At 35.7% G+C, this 22,759-nt stretch overlaps 2 protein-coding genes across 4 annotated transcripts; one reads left to right on the top strand and one right to left on the bottom strand.

The window, feature by feature from the left end:
* Positions 1-6,246: 6,246 nt before the first annotated feature.
* On the top strand, positions 6,247-9,278 carry LOC116122796 (COBRA-like protein 7). The gene is made up of 2 exons (XM_031408609.1): positions 6,247-6,989; positions 7,617-9,278. Exons 1-2 carry the CDS (start codon positions 6,461-6,463, stop codon positions 9,032-9,034), a joined length of 1,947 nt encoding a protein of 648 aa, XP_031264469.1. The 5' UTR covers positions 6,247-6,460; the 3' UTR covers positions 9,035-9,278.
* A 539-nt stretch (positions 9,279-9,817) lies between these two features.
* On the bottom strand, positions 9,818-14,047 carry LOC116122774 (two-component response regulator ARR2-like). 3 transcript variants are annotated; one of them, XM_031408585.1, is made up of 7 exons: positions 13,867-14,040; positions 13,617-13,759; positions 12,982-13,134; positions 12,508-12,885; positions 12,013-12,089; positions 10,679-11,860; positions 9,818-10,567 (listed from the first exon to the last, which is right to left on the bottom strand). In XM_031408585.1, exons 2-7 carry the CDS (start codon positions 13,741-13,743, stop codon positions 10,496-10,498), a joined length of 1,989 nt encoding a protein of 662 aa, XP_031264445.1. In that variant the 5' UTR covers positions 13,744-13,759; positions 13,867-14,040; the 3' UTR covers positions 9,818-10,495. The 3 variants fall into 3 exon arrangements, with proteins under 3 accessions (XP_031264445.1, XP_031264444.1, XP_031264443.1); XM_031408584.1 differs by having other exon boundaries at positions 9,818-10,564; positions 13,617-14,047; XM_031408583.1 differs by having other exon boundaries at positions 13,617-14,041.
* Positions 14,048-22,759: the final 8,712 nt, after the last annotated feature.

Below are 22,759 nucleotides of genomic sequence, written 5' to 3'. Positions count from 1 at the left end.
GTGGTTCTAGCTTCAGCTTCTAGCGGGGAAGGAGCATAGACGTAAGGAAGACGCAAGCTACACGTGGTGTTTACCTTTATTATTATTAACAAGCTGAAGTGGAGTGAAGAACAGTGTAAGTAAAATTGCTGTTTGTTTCATGTTATTTCCAGTCTGAATGAATAGTTTAGTGAAGTAAAGGTTTTGACATGTGGGTGTTGTGTTGATAAGCTAATTCTTAATGGACAGTATGGGCTGCTGAGATGTCAAGCATGGCCTCATGGCAAGTGTTTTAAATTTCAATTTATGGCTGCATAATTTCGCCGACGTAAGAGCTTTTACTGTAGAATTGGTTGACTGGCAGGGCTTTAAGTTGTGGAGTTAATGAGGCCTGTTCGTGGTAGGATAAGTTGGTATAATTTGTGCAAGAGTTAACGACTTTTTTCCTCCAAGTAATGATTTAATGATACTTTTTTATTTACAGATTTTTAATAATTTTATTATTTAAATTAATATTTTGATAATAAACAGAGAATAAACTCGATTTAAGCTGTTAGGACTTTTGAAGAGAAGAGACCGATAAGTCTTTTGATAATAAAAGATTGATTTTTAGGAGAATAGGATTAATTAAAATTTGACTTGGGAGAGACGGCTGTGCAAACCCTAGTCGCTTAGTTACCGACGATTGACAAGGTCTGTAAGAGTAAGGTTTGAGGAGTTTTGATGAGTGATGATTGGGGAAGAGAATGATGGTGGTATAGAGTCGCAACGATGTCAAAATCAAAACCAAAATATAAATTTAAATAGTAAAATGATATTTTAAAAGTTTGTGGGAAAAAAATAAGGTCATTAAACCATTATTTGTATGGGAAAAGGTCGTTTACTCTTTGTGCAAAAGTTTGATTTCCATTACCATCGGCAATGGTGAACACTGGATAGTAAATTTATAATAATAAAGAAAAAGATATGCACATTCCAAGACAAATGAAATGAGATGACCGTCCAAAGGACCTTTCCAGGCTGGTTCGGTGGTGCTACTCTTTTTGCTCTATGTCACAACAATCCTCTATTGCCGCGGCCCGCGGGTTCCACCATGCTTTCTCACAATTATAGCTTTGCGAATTGTCAAATGCCTTGTATTATCCCTAACAAGTCTCTAAATTTGGCATCTATTGAGGTGGCTGTTTCCTCTAAATTCTATCATGCGATCCATTGAAACCCTTTTATTCCAGCTTCTTGCTCTTGACCTTTTCCTGTACAATAATGCATAAATTTGTGTGGTGGGAAATTTTATTTGAATTATAAAAATGATGCATACATTAGCAACATATATTTCTTTATATTAAGAACTTATGTGAAGAGTTTAATTAGATGTTAAGAGTCTTCAAGTGATCGTTGCTTGAGAAAGGATGTTTGAAAAAGTTTATAATAGTCATTAAACAGTATAATTTAGTTAGGTGGGTTTGAGTATCAGCTCTTTCACATTCAAAATCAGTAAAGGTGAACTGATATTGAATAAGAAATGTAAAGAATCTTCAACTTTACTCATTCTTTTTCTTCCTTTAACTTTTCTGGTTTTTTAAGGGAGCTTCTGCACTTTAATTACATCTATGATATAACCTTTTATAACTTCTTTTTAAGCATGATTGCATTTGCCTGCTAATCATCTCCTTTTTCTTTCCCTTTAATCTACCTTTCTCTCTAGATCCCCAAAACTAATTACAAAACTTCACAGGTTGAACAGCACCAAATTAACGGCCAATTGTTGTGCTATGATGAAATATATCAAATCATGCTCTGTAATTTTCTGGTTTGATAACACATTGAAGCTGACTCTTCTTAAATGGACATAAAGGATCTGAAAATTCTCAGAGGAATCAGAACTTCACAAATCCTGTAGTTTTCATAGAAATGAGACATACCCAGATGACAAATTCTCATCCTTTTTGTTAAACAATTAGCCATAAGGTAAAAATTTTGAAAAGGAAAGAGATTGAGATAGAAAAGCATTGTAGCTTTAAGAGTAGGCAGGAACTAGTCATGAAATAATGGGAAATTATTGAAATGGTGGTTTATGAGATGTGATGGTTGGTGAACGGTGACTAATCTAGTCCGAACCACCGACGCTGTATCACTAAAATGACAAACTACTATGAGAAAAAGTTTCATGGGGGTTGGACCATCCAATTAATTGGTTCATAGATTATGACATTTGGTGCATAAATAGGCAAATGTTGACACCACAAAGCAGACTAATAATGTAATCAGTTCATTATGTGACCCCTAACCTATGAAATGAGACAAGGCCCTTGTCTGGTATAGCGAGGAGAAACTTGCCAATATTCCGGGCCCCCTTTTTGATCCGGTGAAGAGAATTTTCTAGTACACTTTTGTTATGTCTAGAAAAGTAGGGCTGACGCAGAACCCTGTCAGCGTAACCGATCAGAGCTTAGGTAAGTTTGCAGTCATTCAGACGCAGCACGTCGTACACTGACGCAAGCGGCATGCTCCTGCCAGTGTAGTGGGTGTGTGCCAGGCTGGTGAAAGGCTGGAGGCGATCCACGTGTCCAATCCTTGCAAGAATCGAGTAAATCACTCGAGCAAGTGAACAACGAGATGCAAGGAAGGATTTACACAACAATCTGACCCACTATAAATAGAGGGTTCCTCTCCCGTTTGTGGGATTAGTTAATTTCTCTCTGGAATATCATATATATATTATTTCTCTCTCTCTTGTAATCTTTTGTAAGTCAGCTCGCTGAATACGACTTGATCTCATATATTAATACGATACCAGTGGATGTAGGATTTGCTTACTTAAGAATCCGAACCACTTTAAATACTGTTCTTTATTTTCTATTCAGTTCAATGCCCTCATACACGTATGTCTTTTAAGTTATCTCAACATTTTTCACATGCGTTTAATTGATATCAAAATCACGCATCAACAACTTTATTCTCATCCCACATGCCATCTATAGCCACTGACTTTGGTTTATGTAATCCTTAGAAAAATTATAAATTACCTCTGATAATTTTTTTTTAATGTTCTTGAGTCTTTAATGAGCAACAGTCAATGTAGTGGTTATTCTGGTATTAAACCATTAATGTCTTTGTCGAAGGAGAGGTTAAGTTTGTACTCAACTGCTGCCATTGAATCAGACAAAGGTTTTGTGTTGTTTTTAGCCTAAATTTAGAGGTCAAATTGGTGGAATATCTGTGTCAGGTCAACATCTGCTCTCCTTTGAAATGATCTTAACTACCCTTATCAATAAAATTGACATATTCTTTAACAACTGCGTCAATCTTAATTGCCCTTATCGATGAAATGAAGAAAAGTTCTTAAGAAAGTATGAAATATAGATTAGTAAAAAGAAATAAGGGTGAATTTTGATAAAATTACAGGTCTCGTATGATTCTGCAACTGAAGTTGGGTTGTTGTAGAAAGCTTCAAGTGACACATCATAGCAAATTAAGAATCTACTTAGATCAGGTGAATTATGTGGAAGCGGTTACATGGTAAATACTTTCACAGTTTCTCATGAATCTGTTGAGATTCTGGAGCCAGATTTAATCCAAATTAGAGTTGGATTAGGGCATGGGTTTTCATAATTTGTATTTAAATAGAATTATTTTCTTTTAAGAATACAATTGAGAATAGGATTATAACTGTTTTAGGAATTAAAATAAAATTCGTATTAGGATATAAGATTTGAGTCCTATTATGAATAATATCTCATGTATTACCTATAAAAAAAATGGGTTAAGTCTTAGAGTTAGATATCACAAATTGAATAGAAGGTAAAACCATAATTAGAGAGTAAGAACCATCAAATAGGGTTTAGTGAATTAGCCAATTTGTGAGACTTTAGAGATTCTTGTAATTTATTTTCTTCTTCTTCGTATTAAAATTCTGTAACGGCAAAATGGATGGAGCTCTCATACTGAGAGTGGATCACTATAAATCTCATGTTTGTGTGTGTGATTATTTTGTGTCGTTTTTAGGATTTAAGATTTGTTCGTATCCAATTAAATCCTTCCAAGAGAATCTTTGCCATATCAACATTAATGGTGATCTTGTTTTTTCTCCATGAAACTAATCATTCTGACATCGAGAAGTGCAAACAAACAGAAGATGTGAGGTCAAGTTTGCAAGAAATTCAGGTCATCTCTATACATGGGATCGCACTCACATGCCTTTTAAAGAGCAAGAAAACAGAAAATGACCTTCCCGAGACCCTTTGATCACGTACATGAAAAAGCAACTGCTGAAAATTTTATTTTATAATCAACCACAGAGCCTTTTTCTGGATAAATGACTATTAGTGAAGATGTATCATGTTTTGATTCGAATAATGAAGTACTCATGATGATAAACAATGCCTTTTGTTACTGATAAGATGGATTAGATTCTCATTTATTTCTGGGAAAATGCATTCTGATTGATGAGCTCATGCAGTTATTGCAAGCTGCCGATTAATTGATTGCCAGAAATCCAATATTGTCACAATCTAGCTCCGCTTTATAAGTGGACTAGATTGTTGAAAAAGTTACAAAAGTGTGCTGCATGCAAACAAACACATTCTGTAAGCATCTCCATGAATTGGTTTAGAGGGTTGAGCAGGCAGTGGGGACGCAAATGTAGCAAGCAAGTTTGTGAAACTGAGCAACTTTGCCGGAGTCCGGTAGGGCTGTCATCTTGTGCAGGAGCAACCGAGCAAAGAAGATGTCACAAAATCAAGATCAAGTTAAAGCTTCAAGTAAGCAGAAGGTTTGTCAGAAGTGTTAGTAAAGTTTCTGCAGAAATGCTTAAGTTGAATGAGTCTTCTGGGGCTTCATTGTATGGTGAGTTTAGGCAGTCTCATCAGAAAATTGCCTTCCACACTTACATGCCATCCTTGAGTAGTTGTACTTTTTTAGTTGTTTAACAGAGTATGAAATTGACTAAGCCTGTTTAAAATAATTGGCCACTGCTCAAAGCTCCTGAATTCAGGTGTTTACATTTCAGAGCTGAATTAGTAACTCTGTATCTGGTTCACTCTAGCCTATACCCACAAAATATACAAGTTCAAAAGCTAAATTTTAGTATTTTAAAAAAGAAACATATAATTTAATCATCCTGTTGCCATTTTATGTTTGATATTCGATAATATTAGATAACATCAGCACTAGCTGTCAATTACTGAACCTATAACAATAACATGTTTTAATTTGTCAATTTCGGAAGGCAGAATCCTAAGTTTGGAGGCCTTCCAAGATGCTGAATGTCATTCTCACTATGCCTTTGAAGTCCAAATTCTCTTTATATTCAAACCCCACATGATTGATTATTACTAAGAGCTTAGAAAAATTAATGTCTTGACATAGAATGTCAATATCAACTCTTCAATAAAATGTCAATACACCAACAAAACATTTCCATTAATTATTGCATTAAATAATTGTATGATGGATGGACCCTCTCCTTCGCCGTGATTTTTCATAAAACGTGTAAACTAAGAAAGATTTAGTCAAACTCTAGGCGTGAATTCACAAACGCTGCTGACTCAACTCAACTACGCCTAATCTTTTAAAAACAAAAAAATAATAATTGGGCCTTGGGCTTCAACTTTGGTCCAATAAAAAGCCCATTTGGTTTACCCAAATGGGCTTATGTAAAAGCCCATTAAACAGAAAAAGGTGGACGCAACGGGCACAAAGACGTGCCCACAACATGTCACGTTCATCATGAATTCAAAATGGGGAAAAAATAGAGAGAGAAGAGAAAGTTCCATTCCATATATCCAACGGCACTTTCCTTTACAACTAATACAAATTTGGAAACACTTCCCAAAAACATTTTTCTCTTGTTTTTTAAATTCCGAAAACAAAAAACATAATATACTACTAAACTAAACTAACACGGTGAAACAACCAATATTCCATTTAAATGGGTACGATCATATCATATTAGTATTAATGTATTTATCTCATCAGAACTCCGAAATTAAAGGTGTTTAGATAAGAATAATATCAATATTAATGTACCAATTCATCATAACTCCGAAATTAAACCTATTTGGATGAGAATAGTATTAGAATGAGTATTTTTAGGAAGGTTTAGTATTACACTATTTTTTTTTTCCCACAAATGGTCGTCTAATATTTGAGTTTATAAATCGTTTAATAAATTAAAAAAATTACCAAACACCCCAATTATAAAAGATAAAAAAAAAAAGTCCATTGAAACGACTCGACTTAGTCATTATAAAACTCACGCGAAATGAGAATACTTCAAGGAAACAACCAAAACAAAAATAAAAAAACCGAAAACAAAAACATGTTTTCAAACTACAGCTTCCACTAGGCTGTCTTATTATTACATCTTTCACTTACGCGTTTCCTTCCAACACTCTACAAAAGCATTTTCAAACTCTCTCAAATCAAATCCCGGAAAACAAAAACTGAAACTGAAACAGAAACAAAAACAGAAACAGAAGTCATGGCTTTGAACTGGGTTATCATTTTAGTTATGTTTACGATGATACCGCTCGCGATCTGTCAAACCACACCAACGGCGGAGGCGCCAGCACCGGCGGCGGATTCGTGCAGCGGAGTGTTCTTGACATACACCTACACCTGCGGATCGAAGCTTCCGCCGGACAATCCGACTCACCAAGCGTACCGGTTCGAGTCAACTTTAACGGTGTTGAATAACGGACTTGAAGAGCTCAAGTCTTGGAAAGCGTTCGTAGGATTTCAGCACGAGGAGTTGTTGGTTTCAGCTTCGAACGTGGTGTTGTCTGATGGGACTAGCTATCCAGCGAGTGTGGGGAACGGTACCGTTTTTACTGGGTACCCGATGACGGACTTGAAGACGGCGGTGGAGACGGCGGGTGATTTGACGCAGATGCAGGTGCAGGTTGAAATGGTGGGGACGCAGTTTGGTGTTAAATCGCCTGCTGTGCCTATGCCCAAGAATATTAGTCTCGCTAATGATGGGTTTTTGTGCTCTCAAGCTACTATGCAAGGTAAAGATATGTTTTTTTATTTCTTCTGTTCTGTTTTTAGTGTGTTTGTTTTCTTGCTTTTGGATTTTTGGATGCGGCTATTTTAGGTTAGATTTTTTTTAATGTGTTTTTGGTTCATTCTTTACTTTCTATGATGATGATGTGGTGAGGGAGACTGATAATTGGTAGGTGAAAACTATAATGCTGTAACAAGATCAATCTATTTGTTAGGAGAAACATTGAGAACCTGATCAAGAATGGTTTAACATTCGTTTATATCATCCCTATAATTGTGTGTCACATAGTGTATCATATACTCATTGAAATTTTCTGGTCAAGTAAGAATGATGTTTTAAGGGTTTGTTGCGGATGTAAATTGTTGACTTTGATTTTACTGTGTCCAAATTTTAAGGGATAGGTTGAAGACCTTGTTGAATTATTAAGAAGGTTATTAATAGAGATATGTTATTTATTTCTGAAGATCTGTTTATGTTCTGTTTGTTAGCTGAGGGCTTGTTTGATGATCATAATATTTTTACCTTTGTGGACTAAGTATATTTGATCATAATTTGGAAAATACATATGACTTTGTCGTTTGTGTATATGGTCTTTGTGTGTGCTTGATGAGCTCAATGGTGGATTAATCAGGTACAAGTCAGATGCAAGTTTGTTGCACCAGAGATGTGAATGCTAAATCAAACATCACCGTTGATGATGATTTCCTACCTCGCCAAAATGGGGATCTTACAATCATGTATGATGTGATCAGGACATATGACTCAAATTACTGGGCACAGGTTACAATTGCAAACCACAACCCCCTTGGCCGTCTTGATAATTGGAAATTGAGCTGGGACTGGATGCATGATGAATTTGTCTACACTATGAAAGGGGCCTACCCATATGTTGCTGATTCATCAGACTGTCTTTATGGCCCTCAAGGTACATACTACAAGGAACTAGACTTTTCCACCGTATTAAATTGCGAAAGAAGGCCAACCATAATTGACCTCCCTCCAACGAAGGCCAATGACACAACCCTCGGGCTGGTCCCTTTTTGTTGCCGAAATGGTACTCTCTTGCCGCCATCTATGGACCCTAGCAAGTCAACTTCAGTTTTCCAAATGCAGGTGTACAAAATGCCGCCAGATCTTAACCGATCCGAGCTTGTCCCACCTCAGAACTGGAAGATCAATGGCAGTTTCAACCCTAATTATCAATGTGGCCCTCCGGTGAGGGTGAGCCCTAGCCAATCCCTTGATGCAAGTGGTGTATCTAATAGAACCGCCTTTGCTAGCTGGCAGATTGTGTGCAATATTACAAGGCCAAAGGGGGCAAGCCCAAAATGCTGCGTATCATTTTCTGCATACTACAATGATTCTGTTGTCCCGTGCAAGACTTGTGCATGCGGATGCCCCAGTAATGTAGGGCGAACTTGTAGTACTACGGCTTCAGCTATTCTTCTTCCACCTGAGGCACTTTTGGTTCCTTTTGAGAATCGAACTTCTCTGATGAGAGCTTGGGCTGATCTTAAGCACCTGACGGTGCCAAATCCCATGCCCTGTGGAGATAATTGTGGGGTCAGTATCAATTGGCATTTATATACAGACTACACTGGTGGATGGACAGCAAGAATGACCCTCTTCAACTGGGATGAGACTGCTTTTCCTGATTGGTTTGCCGCAGTGCAACTGGACAAAGGAGCACCTGGTTTTGAAGCAGCATACTCATTCAATGGAACTGTCTTGGGTAGTGGCAACAGTACCGTATTATTGCAAGGTCTTACAGGATTGAACTATCTTGTGCCAGAAACAGATGGAGCAAATCCAGAGAAGGATCCTAGGGTGCCTGGGAAGCAACAGTCAGTGATCTCATTTAAAAAGAAAAATACCCCTGGAATCAATGTGCCTGCTGGAGATGGGTTTCCAACAAAAGTTTTCTTTAATGGGGAGGAATGTTCTCTTCCCTCAATTCTTCCAGCAAGCGACAGTAACAGGAAGGGCCCATTTTTTATCCTTTCTGTCCTTCTAGCAGTAGTGGTATTCTTGTTGATGCAGCAGCAATAGCTGTCGGTGAGACAATATTTGGTGTTATAGCTGCGGCTGATTTTTTTTATTCTTTCACTACTTCGATTAATACATGCTCAGCCGGGAGATTTTGCGTTGCCAAATGACATGTATGCCTTGATTTTCATATCCGGGATATATCTTTCATCATTATGACTGATAGGCACGCTGTAGATCTGCACATATTGAATGTGCAGGTGAATACAACTACACTGATAACAATACATATGAAACGATTGTAGAATTTCATGTGATGTGGACACTATCATTGAACAGGATCGCATAGTTTGATTCTTTATGCTATGTCTCTTCATATTTTTTGCCTTTCTAGGATGTTGTGATGGTCATTTTATGTGTTCTCACATGGCTTTGTTACTAGAAAATGTGTTCGACATTTGTAATGTTCCATTAAATGTTGTATTTATATAGTCTTTGAACTTTCTTTATTCTGAAACAGCTGAATGACATAACTACTTAAATTGGATTTATCAAAACTCATCAGAGAATATTGGATTTATCAAAACTCATCAGAGACTCTTTATGCTTTTGAGTAATAGAAGTTTAAATGGCACTAAAGTCTTAAAATCATCGTTCTTCACAAAATTTTGTGTAAATTTATGTGCAATATAACATCTCTGATTCAATCTAAGCTGGTTTTCAGCGGAAAGATTACAGAATTAAAATGGATTTCGAGAGTTCAAGCAAAACATGTATGGTCAGAGTCATATTTGCATATTCATATATAAGCAACACTCTCCTTTCAGAGGTTAATTACACACGAGAGAAAGAAGCCAAAGCTAATATATAGCATAACAAATAGAATCTCTTCAACTTTCAAGTACAAGAAAACAACCCGAAAATATAAAAAGAGAGAATACCCAGACTTTTGTTGAGCAATCAAATGGAATATGTACAGCAAATTCGGTTGCTTAAATGAGGAAAAAGAAGCAATAAGGAAATACAAAGATAGCATGGGATACTGAAAATGAAAAAGCAGCCAAACTTTTTTTAAGTGTTATTAATGTTAGATAGGCTCCTACAAGTCTGCAGAAATGTCTAAAGACAATGTTGCCGTGACTCGAGGGATGCCCTCAAAACCAACGGACACCATCACAAATCCCCTAAAATTAGTTGCTTCTTGCTAGATTTGCTACCAAAAACAGTCAAAATTTTGCATGATCGCCTTTGCATATCATGCACCGGTATTTTCAATGCTTCACAATTATCTTCCAACACAATTGATCGCAATCCCAACCATACATTGGTCTGATCTTCTTATGTCCAAATGAAACCAGCACAACATGAGAGTCGCAAAGGAAGACACTGCTACATGAAATCGTACAATGCTTTTTCTTTCTCTATCTACTGACTGCAGACGTGATTTTACAATAAGTTGTGTGATGGCTAATATGTACATCAAATACTGCAATCATGAAGAGAACTGGTGAATGAACCACACGACTAAACGGGAATATTATCCAGGGAATAACCATCAAACTCAAAGTCATTTTCAGCCGGGTCAATGCCATCCTGCTGTTAGAATCAGAAGAAAAAATAGTATGAATGATTAAAATCTCAACTTAATCAAAATCCATATGCAAGTGCTTATAAAGATAGCAAAACAATGTATAGACTAAAGTAAACCTGTTTCAAAAGTGCACTCATGAGATCCCCCTGACTGTAGTGTTGAGAAAAGAGAGTAGGCGGACAGCTTGTATCAGGAACTCTTTCGGTCTTAACTCGCATCGAATTGTCAACAAGAAGGTTGTTGAGATGTTGACCAATATTTTGCGAATTCCCATGCTCAGTAGCTTCCCCAACTGAGAACATTGCCTTGCTTATTGGTGGGGCATTACTGTTCTGCCCACTCCTTTGGCTAGAAGAATATCCTTGATTAATTAAGACTGAAGGTGTGACATCGACACCGCTTGGCATAGAGTTTGAATGTTGTGAGGCATCAAAGGTCAAGCCTACATTCTGCAACTCCCAACTATGGGGTTTGTGCTGTTGCAAATCATTAAAGATATCATAACTGGACATAAATTCTACTGATCCTTTTATATCTGAGTTAACATCTTCCTGAAATGGCCCTTTAGGTGTGAGAGTTGATATTCCTGGTGTAGTTCCCAGAGGGAAACTATTCCCTGGCAATTCTGGTGTGTGGTTCAGAGGGAAATTTAACATTGAAGATGTTTGTGACACGGTGTTATAGCCTGTTCCTCTGCCATTTTCACCAACCCCATTTCTTGTCAAGACCCCACCAGCAATCCCATTCGATAATACGGGTTGCCCCATTGATGTTGGAAGCCTTGGAACTTGACCTCCAGCAGTTTCATTTATTATCTGCCCTCTTGATTGTGGTTGAGCCATCTGCATCATTAAAGAGTTGCTCTGGCCACTCTGGGCTCCATGCACACTGACTTGCATGTTCATGCCCCCAAGGGATTGTGCAGAATGGTGAAGATTGACAAGTTGCTTTGCCTCCATTGTTGTTGGAATTCCATGTAGTAAGTTCATTTGTTTACCACTGCTCATATGTTGTGGTTGCCCCTCCCCAAATCTTAATTTTGGATTATCAAAGCTAAAAATGTTCCTTTGATCAACAAGGGGCATCGGTACACCAGACTTTGCAGATGACCGGCCAAGTCCCGCAGCCTGAAGTGTGGCAAGACTTTGTGCAGGGAGTTGACCAGTGGCAGCAAGTGTTTGAAGGTCAATCCCATTAATTGAAGATAAGGGTCCATAAGGTGGTTCTTGGGGACTCATAAATGAGTTACCCTGGTGCTGCGAAACACCACTTAGTCTTCTTAGATACAAGCGATATTTCTGTACCACAATGCAAACAGTTGAATAGTCAGTTTGCTGAGGTAAGAAAGAAATTCCAGAGAGATAAATCATTACATAACATGGGGTTGGCACACAAGAAAAACACACAAAAAAAAAAAAAAATTATCTTGAAAATTTGTATCCTACGATACCTGAAGGTGGCTAGCAACATTTTCTCTAGTAAGCCCAGGGACATTCATCAACTCCAAAATTTTCTTAGGAACCGCCTCTGTAGTATACACCAAATGCAAAAACATAAGTCAAGGGACATTTTGCAACAGTTTAAGGATATGGACAAGTCAAATAGGGAGACATCGTACATTTTTCTCTAAATTCATCTAGAAATAAATAAATATTAATAAAAATGAAAACAAGTAAAGCATCTTTAAGGCTTAATCCATAATCCCACGGGTGACAATTTCAGCTAGAACTCAGAAGTGTTCACCAATGAACAAAATGAGAGAGAGAGAAATTGCAATGAAACTAAACATAGATTACTTTCTCATCTCAACTGAAAGAGTTTTCAGCAATATTTATGAGATAGAGACACATCTAAACTAGTTTTCTCATTCCTTGTAGGTAGTGATATAACAATAGGCAGCTAAAAAGCATCAACAGATAAAAAGATAAGGCCAAAAGATTCATACTGTCAATGCCTAGCTGATTAACAGCAGCCACAAACTGTTGATGGAGCTCAACTGACCAAACTACTCGTGGCTTCTTTAATGTGGATGTATCATCCCTCTCCTCTGCTTCTTCTTCCTCATCTTTCCTCCTCTTTCTCCAACTTCCTTCATTTGCTGAGGAAGAGTAATCTGGCTCTTCAGATGGTTTTGGTTGCCGATCTCCTCCTTCTTCCACACTTCCTGATTGCTCTATATCCTTCAACTCATTCCTCCTCTTCCTAACTACATGCTGCCATATGTTCTTCAGTGCCTCAATTCGAACAGGTTTGATTAGATAATCACAAGCACCATGAGTCACACCTTTCATTACAACGTGTTTGCTATCATCCGCAGACATCACTGTACAATTACACAAATTGCACGCTAAGTTAGTTCAAACTAGTTCAATTCAAAGATCTGAAATCCATGTAAACATATCGAGATAGGAGTGCTCACTGATAACAGGCAGGTCCATCTCCAGCCCAACGTGCTCAAGGAGTTTGAATCCATCCATATCAGGCATGTGGACATCACTGATAACAATATCATACCCATTTCTGTTCTTCCTAAGCAGGTTCAACGCATATTCTGCTCGATTGCATTTTGTCACTGGAAAACCCACATAAACTAAATCAATCACTCATCAAATTAAAGAGCTCTACGCCCAAATACATCTAAACAAAACACAGTCACAAGAAAATGAAATCCCTTTCTGCATATATGCGCAAACTAGAACAGTCAGTGATCTCTAAAACAAAGCAGAATCATACAAAACCATAAGAAAAGTGCACAAAACGTGGTAAGTTAAACCAAGTCACAAGCTTTAGCATGAACCATGATTTGGTTCAGACCATACTTGTGGCTCAAAGTTATTCCAGATTTGATAAGATTCTGAAACAAACCCACAAACAAAATCATAACATACACAAGAAAAACATAAGAAATGATCATACACAAGTCACATACATGCCTTGACACACCCAAAATGAAAACAAAAACAACTCCAACAAACACAAAAAGAAGAAAATATTAAGATAAACCCACGGAAGAAACAACACTAGAATTCAAAAAAGAAAAAAGCTGAATAATACCTTCATAAAGGCAAGTCCTAAGCATCTTCTCCAAGATCCTGAGACAGGTAGGATCATCATCAACAACAAGGACCCTAAGACCTGCCGGAAACTGATCGGAAACAACACTAGAACTGGCGGTAGACATGGATCCTTTGTCGTTACTGAGATTCATAGCTCAAAAATTTTGAGACTTTGGATACAGAAAACAAGAAACAAAGAAGTGATACGCAAAAGCAAAAGCCCAAAAAACTAAAGGTAGAGAATTTACATGCTTGGAGTTCAACTTGACATGGAAGCAAAAGGGAGTGATTGTGATGTAGCCTGTTCCAAATTCAAAGAACCCAGTTGAGATACGCAAAGAATTTGAGAGAAAGAAGAGAGATTTTGGCACAATAATTAAAATTTATTAATAAAAGGGAAAATTTGGTAATCTATAATATATATATATATAATATATTTAGAGAGATTGATGAAGTTGAAGAAGGGATAGCTTGTCTCAGCTTGAAACTTAAAATTTCTTTGTTTTTTAGGCTAATAATAAAATTAAAGAATTAAAAAAGTGGGACAGTCCTGTGAGAGTGGATCCAGCTCATATATGAAATTAACTAACTCCACGCATCTAAATCTACTTCTTCATAATTCCAACAGGCAACAACGTTAAACTCTGTTTCCAGATTTTACTACCCTTTCACTTTAACTGTTTACCACCACCACCACCACCACCACCACTACCCTCCACTACCCTCTACAACAGAAACAAAAGTGTTTTCTGACAACATAAAAAATAAAAATACTAAATTAAATGTTTTTCCCCATCCCATCTCCCCAAAAACACACTTCTAAAAACATGCTGTTTTCAATTATTTTTTCTTTCCTAGGTTTATCACTTTAATGTCACTAGTACTCTGTTTAATTTTGGGAGGTCCAGTGTGAGGCCACCTAATTTTGACTCTTAATGCTTGACATTTATATATGATTGTTCATAGTTGCATTTGCATGGGTCGAAATCAAATCCTACATTAATAAAAGAGGGCTTTTTTTTCTATTTAATTTATGAAATAAATAATTACACAATACAATTGTCCTCTAAAAGGCTGAAGTGGTAGTCTCAAATCAAATCAAAACAAATTAATATTCTTTTATTTTTCAAAGCAAATGTTGCCATGGCACCAACCACTTTCTTTGTGGGTTGGTTTTGGTTTCCACTTTCAAGTCCCAAGATTGGCCACCCCCCCTTATTTCACATTTTAACACCTTTTTTTCATTTTTTTTGGAATAGGGTGTCCGGGTTAGCAACAGAGTATCCGGATCAATTTATGTGTGCTTCGATTAATACACACCTCAACTAATGGTATTCGAACTTAGGATTATACGTCTTAATCATACATCTCATCGTTCGTCCGACCACTTAAGTTAAGTGATCAAAATGTCAGTTTTTTAAATAAAACCTTTAAAAAGATTATTACAACTCTTATTTTCCCTAAAAAAGGGGAAAAATTAAAATTATTCAAGTGGGTATTTGATAAATCAAAGAAAAATAATGAATTTGATTAATTAATTAAAAAGTGAAGAAGGGGCAACATTGTTTACGGATTCCCCGTGACAAGGGAAGAGAGACCCAACAAACGGACCCTAAAGAGGATCCCGTCAAGTTACGTTAAAAAGCTCTTCTTTTAAGGCCGCGTTTGGTTGGTTTTGATGCAAACGCTTCATCAGTTTCCTTCTTTTTTTTTTTTTTTTTTTTACCTCTGTTAAATTCTTCTTTCTCACTCTGACCAAAGCCCTTTTATTGTTTTTGATATCCACCTCATCTACCCACTTCCCCCATTCGACACGTATCCTCTGGACGCCTCCATCAAAAGATAAGGTCTCTTTGGCTTATATTGTTTCTCAGTTTTAATTATTTCCCATTTATTATATTATTCCTTCCTTTCTTTTTTGGCTTTTCTATCTTGTACCCCCCCAACCCTAACCCTAACCCTCTCCTTTGATTTTTCTTCTCTTTTTTCTGTTGTCCTTTTCGTCTTCAAAGGTTAATAATTCAATTTAACCCTTTTATTAGTTAAATATTACACTTTCACCCCCTAAAATCCACTAGATGAATGGATTTTCGATAACACAAAAGAAGAAAACATTTTAAGCACTTTTGGGTATGAGAAAAAGTGAAGTGAGTATTCCCAAGATTATTTTTGACAAATTAATTATATCTAAATTTAAATTAATTAAAGTATGTAGTTGACGATGATGATGAACCCATATGTTTACATGAAGAATGTCACGTGATTTTCCATAAGTGGTATACTTAAAACTACTACTACTACACTTTGACATATACTTGCATGCTTCACTTTATAATCTAATTAATTTAATTAAAGATTCTAAACCATGCATTAAACAATTAATTGATTAATAAAAACATTTAATCTAATCTTTCCCCTGCAAAGTATATTCTCTTCACTTTTTCTTCTTCATCGTCTGTAAAACGCAGAGCCCAAGAAATAAAACGCCAAACTGTCACTGGAGCTTTGGCTGGCTTCCCAACAGATTTAAATCTTTAAAGTGAATGATTTTATAATAAATTGTTTATTGTTTAAGAGAAGTGGATATGCTTTTAAGGTAAAAAAAAAAAATTGGAATATTAATGCGACCAAACACGCGCGAATTATATTATCCCATTTTTAATTTATTAATTATTATTATTATTATTATTATTCATTTGCTTTTGTGGATTATGTGCTGCTTTAAAAACTTTGACACTTTCAACACCCAATCAAGATCTGCCACGTGGGATTTCATGGAAGTTGGAGAAAAAGTCCAACCAACTTTTGTTAACTTTATATTTCCACTCCCTTGTGCTTCTTGAATGATGAGTACCAGCATTCAAAGCTACAGTCACTTTTTCTTATTTTCTTGTATTATAATTTATAAATCATTTATTAAATTGGAATTTTTATTTTTTTATTTTATGGGTTTCTTCAAACCGACAACCCTTCAAACTTCAAATAAACCATCACTATCTCTATCTCATCACATGTTAATCTCTAGTGGTAGTTTCTTTCATGGAGGCCAATAATGGAACAACAATATAACACACACCATAAATATGAAAAATTCTTTTCTATATTTCAAACCCTAACTTTTGTGTCTAACCATAACAAGCCTATTCACTTTTTTTATATATCATCCCAAATTATTATTTTTATTTCAAATTGACCCACTTCCCCTACATTTCATTTCGAATTTCATTATATCACTACCATGACATGAAAACAAAAATAGTTTTCGGAATATTAAAAACACTTTCAAAATCTACTTTTATTATAACTTTTTGTTTGGTAGCCAAGTGAAGGCTATAGTCGAGATGATTATGGTCAATTGCATATATCATATGCCTTTTTTTTAAATCCTTTTTCGAATTTTTACAATTTTACGTGGTGTTAAAAGATTGACAACCACTAATTTTGGTCGGATGGTAAGATTTTAATCATTTGAATAACTTACTCAGAAGTTTTGTGTTTGAGTCTCATAAAATGATCATCTATCACATTTTTGTGTTTTACTTGATTCGTTAGGTTTGTAAGGCGTTCAATAGATTATAAGGATTAGTTAAGATGTACGTAAATTGACACGAACACTCTGATTAAAAAGAAAAAAAATCGACAATGAGATCTGATTTAATAATGAAACTCTCAACGACATGTTTAAGCTGTAATTGTTAGACTTTTAAAAACTTAGAATTTATATTATCATGATTTGATCAATATTTATTGAATGATTTTTTTTATTATGTATTTTAATATCTAAAATCTTATGGTAAGAATTATTTAAAACTTTTTTAAGGTATTAGAATTATGAGTAAACGGCATTTTCCCACCCAAGGTTTGGCGAATCTGCTAGTTCCCACCCCTGGTTTCATAAATTACAGATTCCCACCCTTAAATTAACACAGTTACTTTTCTCTCAAACTAACCCCCATATTTCAAATTTCTCTCAAATAACCCCCAGAGGAGATCCCCGCCAAGCAAAAAAATATGGCCTGATTTCGACACCATTGGACCTCCCCGACAACACCATCAGCATCCCCTTATCATCCTCACCAAAACCTCAAACTTTTTCACCTAATTACACCTCGGCGAGGTGCCGGAATTTGGCTAGAAAGGGGCGACAAAATGCGAAAACCTAAAGGACAGGTGGCGGCGATCGACAAGCAATTGCAGTCGGAGATGTTGGGGGTTTTGGTGGGGGGAAGCTGGTGATGCTATTGGTGGTTTTCGGTGCCGAGACTGACCAGAATTTGGATGAAACGCCGATTAACACTAAAAGCAAAGACCGACGATTGGAGGGTTCAATCAAGCGGGGGAGCTAAGGGGTTTTGATGTGAGGGTTGAGGAGATTGTAATTGTGGTGTCGGGAAGGGTCGATTGTGCCGGAAACTGGCCAGAATGGCCTGAAATTGCCAGTGAAGTGAATTTGAGAAGTGAAAGGTTATTTTAAAATTTTTTGGTGGGGTGAATTGGAGAAGTGAAGGGTTGTTTTGAAATTTTTATCTTTAAAATAACTATTTTACCTTTTTAACTGTTAGATTAAACATTTTTATGTTAATTTAAGGGTGGAAATTACAACTTATAAAACCACGGGCGGAGAGTGGTCAGATTTGCCAAACCTTGGGTGGGAAAATGTTGTTTACTCTTACAATTATTATTAAACTGTTCTATATAGAACCAAACATCCAGCTATAAAAAGGGGGACCCAGAAGACCCACTTTAAAAAGGTCCACATCATCAGACGGTGGAGAGAAAAGTGACGTGACGTGGTGGATGAGCTTCTAGCGGAAAGATCGGAGGGACACGTGGTGGTGTCTTGATATGGGAAGGTGGAGCCCGCAAAGGGGGGGATTAGAGTAGGGCCACGCGGTAAAGAAAAGAAAAGAGTTGATGATGAGAGTAGAGGGGGTGGGGTCCAGGTATGGCGTACGTGCGCGTCTCATACACATCCCCATCACCATAATACAAAAATTTAGAGTTGGTTTTTGTGTGATGGAAAAGAAAGTAGGTGCGGCTGAAGGTGAAAGCAGGCTGAGTAGGTTTAATCCAAACACCCTTTTTCTTTTTTCTTTTTTTAATTATTCAACTCTTTTGTTGAGTGCAAATCTCCCGTCTATTTGCTCATAAACTACACTTGGATTTCCATCTTTTCTTATCAACACCACAAGGGACTGTGATCACTGATGAATGTACACTAAACATTTATTACTTGTTAAATAATAATTTATCCATTCAATATTATTGACATTATATATACAAAATTAGTATCGTGTCATCAACACCTGTCTAAAAATTGATATGTATACTTTTTTTTATCTAAAACAACTATCATCTTAATAGTATCACATAACTTTTAAGATAAGTGATAAGATTAAGACAAAAAACTTATCACGTTATCTAAAAAAAATAATGTTATACTTACAAATAAATTTTATAAATATCTTCTTAAAAAATGATGTGACAAAAAATGAATGAAAGAGTGAAATAAAAAGTTAAACTTATTCTATTCACTATTCTATTCATTTTTTGCTATCTCATTTTATATGAAAATCTTTATACAATTTCTTTGTAATTATAGTATTATTGATCTAAAAATCTGAATTCATAAATAAATAAACTTTATTTTTCTCCTAAAATTTCGACATTGTATTTGTTGTGTTGTCAATCCCATAAGCGCTTATTGTCACTATATGTCATTCTATTTAGAGTTAACTTTATTTACAAGTTTGTCATTGTAACAGTGAATATATAGGGGTGTGCAAAAGAATTGGCCAGAACCAGTGGGTACTCAAGGCTTCGATTCCATTTTTTATCTGGAACTGACCCTCACAGGATAGGTTTTGGTTCTAGAAATCATGAACCAGTTGGTTTTTGTTCCACTCTTGTAGGAAATGGGAATCAAAACCAAGATCTGGGTACCCAAGTAGAAAGCAGGAACTAGGACTAAATTATAATTTTTGTAAACTACAGGGTGTGCATTTGTAATTTTTAGAGGGTTTATTTGACATTTTTTAAAAGTAAGGAGTAATTGAAATTAACCCAAGTACTCGGAACCGGAACCTATGTTTTAGGCTCTCGTTCCAGGTTTTGGTTCCTAGCTTCTAAGAGTAGGAACCAACCAGTTTCGGTTTCAATTCCTTTAAATTTGGACGGGTCCAAGTATGTAAGATGATTTTTCACCCAAATTAGGGATCTCTTCTTTTTTGACAAGCCACACTTGCACGTGAAAAAGAAAACAAACATAGAAATCAATAAAAAAAAAATAATGGAAGTAGGACTTGCACCTAACATTAAAACCATTTTAAAAATCACTCGTAGTTTATTTTTGTAGTTCATTCACTGATCCAACATCACATCGTAAATTTCATACAAACCTTTTATGTAGGTTTCATCACGAAATCTACGTATATCTCATTGGTTCAAATCAGTGCATCAATAGTATTTTAGATGAACGAATCGTTAGGTATAATATTTAAAAGCTAGATGCATGTTGGCATGATTCCAATATTGAAACCATAAAGCCACAACAAAAGTATACACATTGATGACCAAGACCCAAATATTAAACAATAAGATACAGATTCATATAATAAAAGTAGTTAAATTAAATAAAGGAATGAGCAAGCACATAGAAGAAAGACTCGAATCCATTTATTGGAAACATTAGTAGCACCAATTATTTAACGAAGATTAAAAAAAAAAAAAAAATGAGCACGTGGCAGAAACAAGTTGTGCTCCCTTTAAATTGATGTACGAAATTTTCTATCACAAGGAGAAGAAGAAGAAGAATTATTGAAGTGAGATGGTGATTTTGATTTGATTTGAATTGAATTTGAAGTAGCTGTCAAATTAAATAAAATCGGAAAAAGAAAGAAAGAGGGTACCCAATGTTGTACTAGTTGGAATTAGATCCAGATCTCGGGATTTAGTACTGATTGCCAGGCTTGCAAGCAAGGAGGTCCAGCCAATTTGATTGCATCTTCGATTGGATTTTTAGCTTTTACAACTGCTTCCAACACTTTTTTTTCTTCTGTTTAATACATTCCACCCCTTGAGGTTTTGTTGAGTAACAATTTACTCCATTTTGAGTAGGGGTGTTCAAAAAAATACAAAAACCGAATCGAACCGGAAATCGGTTAACCGAAAAAACGGTTTGGTTACAGTTTAAAAAATTTAAAAAACTGAATTTTTAGTTCGGTTACCGATTCGGGAAAAAATAAAAAGCAGTTAACTGAAACCGGTTTTTTGAACCGGTTATATATATATATATTTAATAAAAATAAAAATTATATATTAAATAAAATAATAATAATATATTTTATTATATATTAAATAAATAATAATAATACAATATATTATATATTAAATAAAAAATAATAATATTTTTAATGTATTGTTAGTAGTGGTCAATGGATATGTATGAATGTTTAATTTTTATTAGGATATGTATTATTTATATTTACAATTTAATTTAGGAAAAAATAAAAAAAAATAAGTTTTATAAAAAAAAGGGAAAACCGGTTAACCGCTTTAAAAAAAAGCGGTTAACTGGTTTTTCAATTAACCGAAAAACCAGTTTTTCCTCCAAACCGGTTCGGGAATTTTCCTGAACCAAAAAACCAGTTAACCAGTTCGGTTAATCGCTTTTGAGCACCCCTAATTTTCAGAGTGTTTTGTATCTAATTTAACTGGATAAGGGTAATATTTGTTATTCAATTGATGGAAATCGTAACGGAACGTTGATAATGAGGAATAAATTGTAATTCAATCTACCCATTGTGGTTGTTTAAAGTTTTGGTGTTTAATTTAACGGATCAAAGGTAGTATGTGTTAATTAGATAATAAAAAATTTAACTGAAGATTGGCAATAGGGGTTAAATAATCATTACACATGTTCCGTTAGGGTTTTGATGTTTAAGTTAACGGATAAAAGGTAACATATATTAGTCAGATAACAAAAGCTCTAAAGAGTACATTGACGAGAGGGGGTAACTTGATATCTCATCACATATTTGAAGGGAAATTTTAATGCGATGAAATACAAGGGGTAAATTACAGTAAAGTCCTTGTCTTTTTTTTTTAAATTATTTCACACAAGAAGGGCCAATGATTGTCTAAAGTCTCTTCGCTTGTTGTCCCCACGAGATGCAGTAGCTTTATTCTTGAAAAGAATTTCACTCTAAAATTTGGTTAACAGAAAGAAGCAGCTAATTGACAGCTTAATTGGATTGTGACAAGCTTTTGATGGCATAGAGCTTGAGGTGAGTCTGACTCCTCACTCAATAAGACTTTGTTGAATGAGAGGATTATCATTTCTTATAAACTAGTAGGCTTGAGCGTGCTTAGTCAGTGTGAGACTCTAACACTCCCCCTCACAGTCAAACTCATATGTTGGGTCATGCCTGTTATTAGAAGTAGTTGTCGGCTCTAACTCCTCACCCACTGGTCAAGCACTCAGCTCAATTGAACCTAGCTTTGATACCATGATAAAATTTGAGGTGGGTCTGACTCCTCACCCAATAAAGCCTTATTGAATGAAAGGATTATCCCCTCTTACAAACCAATAGGCTTGAGCATACCTAGTCGGTGTGGGACTCCAATAGAATCCTCCATAGAAGGATCACCAAAGAAGCCATGTAAAATGCTGCTCCTGCTCTAGTTATAAGCTACAACTTCGCATCTTCTCAAGATAGCATATCACCATAAGAAATTAACGAAGACCAGTATATATGTATATATATTTTTTTTGGGTCAAGTTGGCATCTAGGAACCATGTGATAACTGGGGATCAATGCCCTGTTCATGTGCCCAAACATCCCATTTGGGTGTCCTGAAATTTATTTCTTCACATGACATGTCTGTAGTCTATTTCTTCTTATTCACATAATCTAATACATTCCCCTGTGAAGATATTAGAGTTCAAAATTTGATGAGAGCTACGAATTTTGTTGTATGCAATGGCATTGGTGGGTGTAAATGCAGGGATAAAATGGGATGTTTATCTCCTTGCTTTTAGGCAAATATAAACAGTAGTAGCTTTTAATTCATATGGTGGCCATTGAAACACCTGATTTCAGCTTAAAGTTTCAAAAAGGGTAGGGAATTAGAAAAGTAACA

Source organism: Pistacia vera, unplaced genomic scaffold (assembly GCF_008641045.1).
Source record: "Pistacia vera cultivar Batoury unplaced genomic scaffold, PisVer_v2 Contig138, whole genome shotgun sequence".
NCBI lineage: Eukaryota > Viridiplantae > Streptophyta > Magnoliopsida > Sapindales > Anacardiaceae > Pistacia > Pistacia vera.
This window is presented reverse-complemented; position numbering and strand designations above follow the sequence as displayed.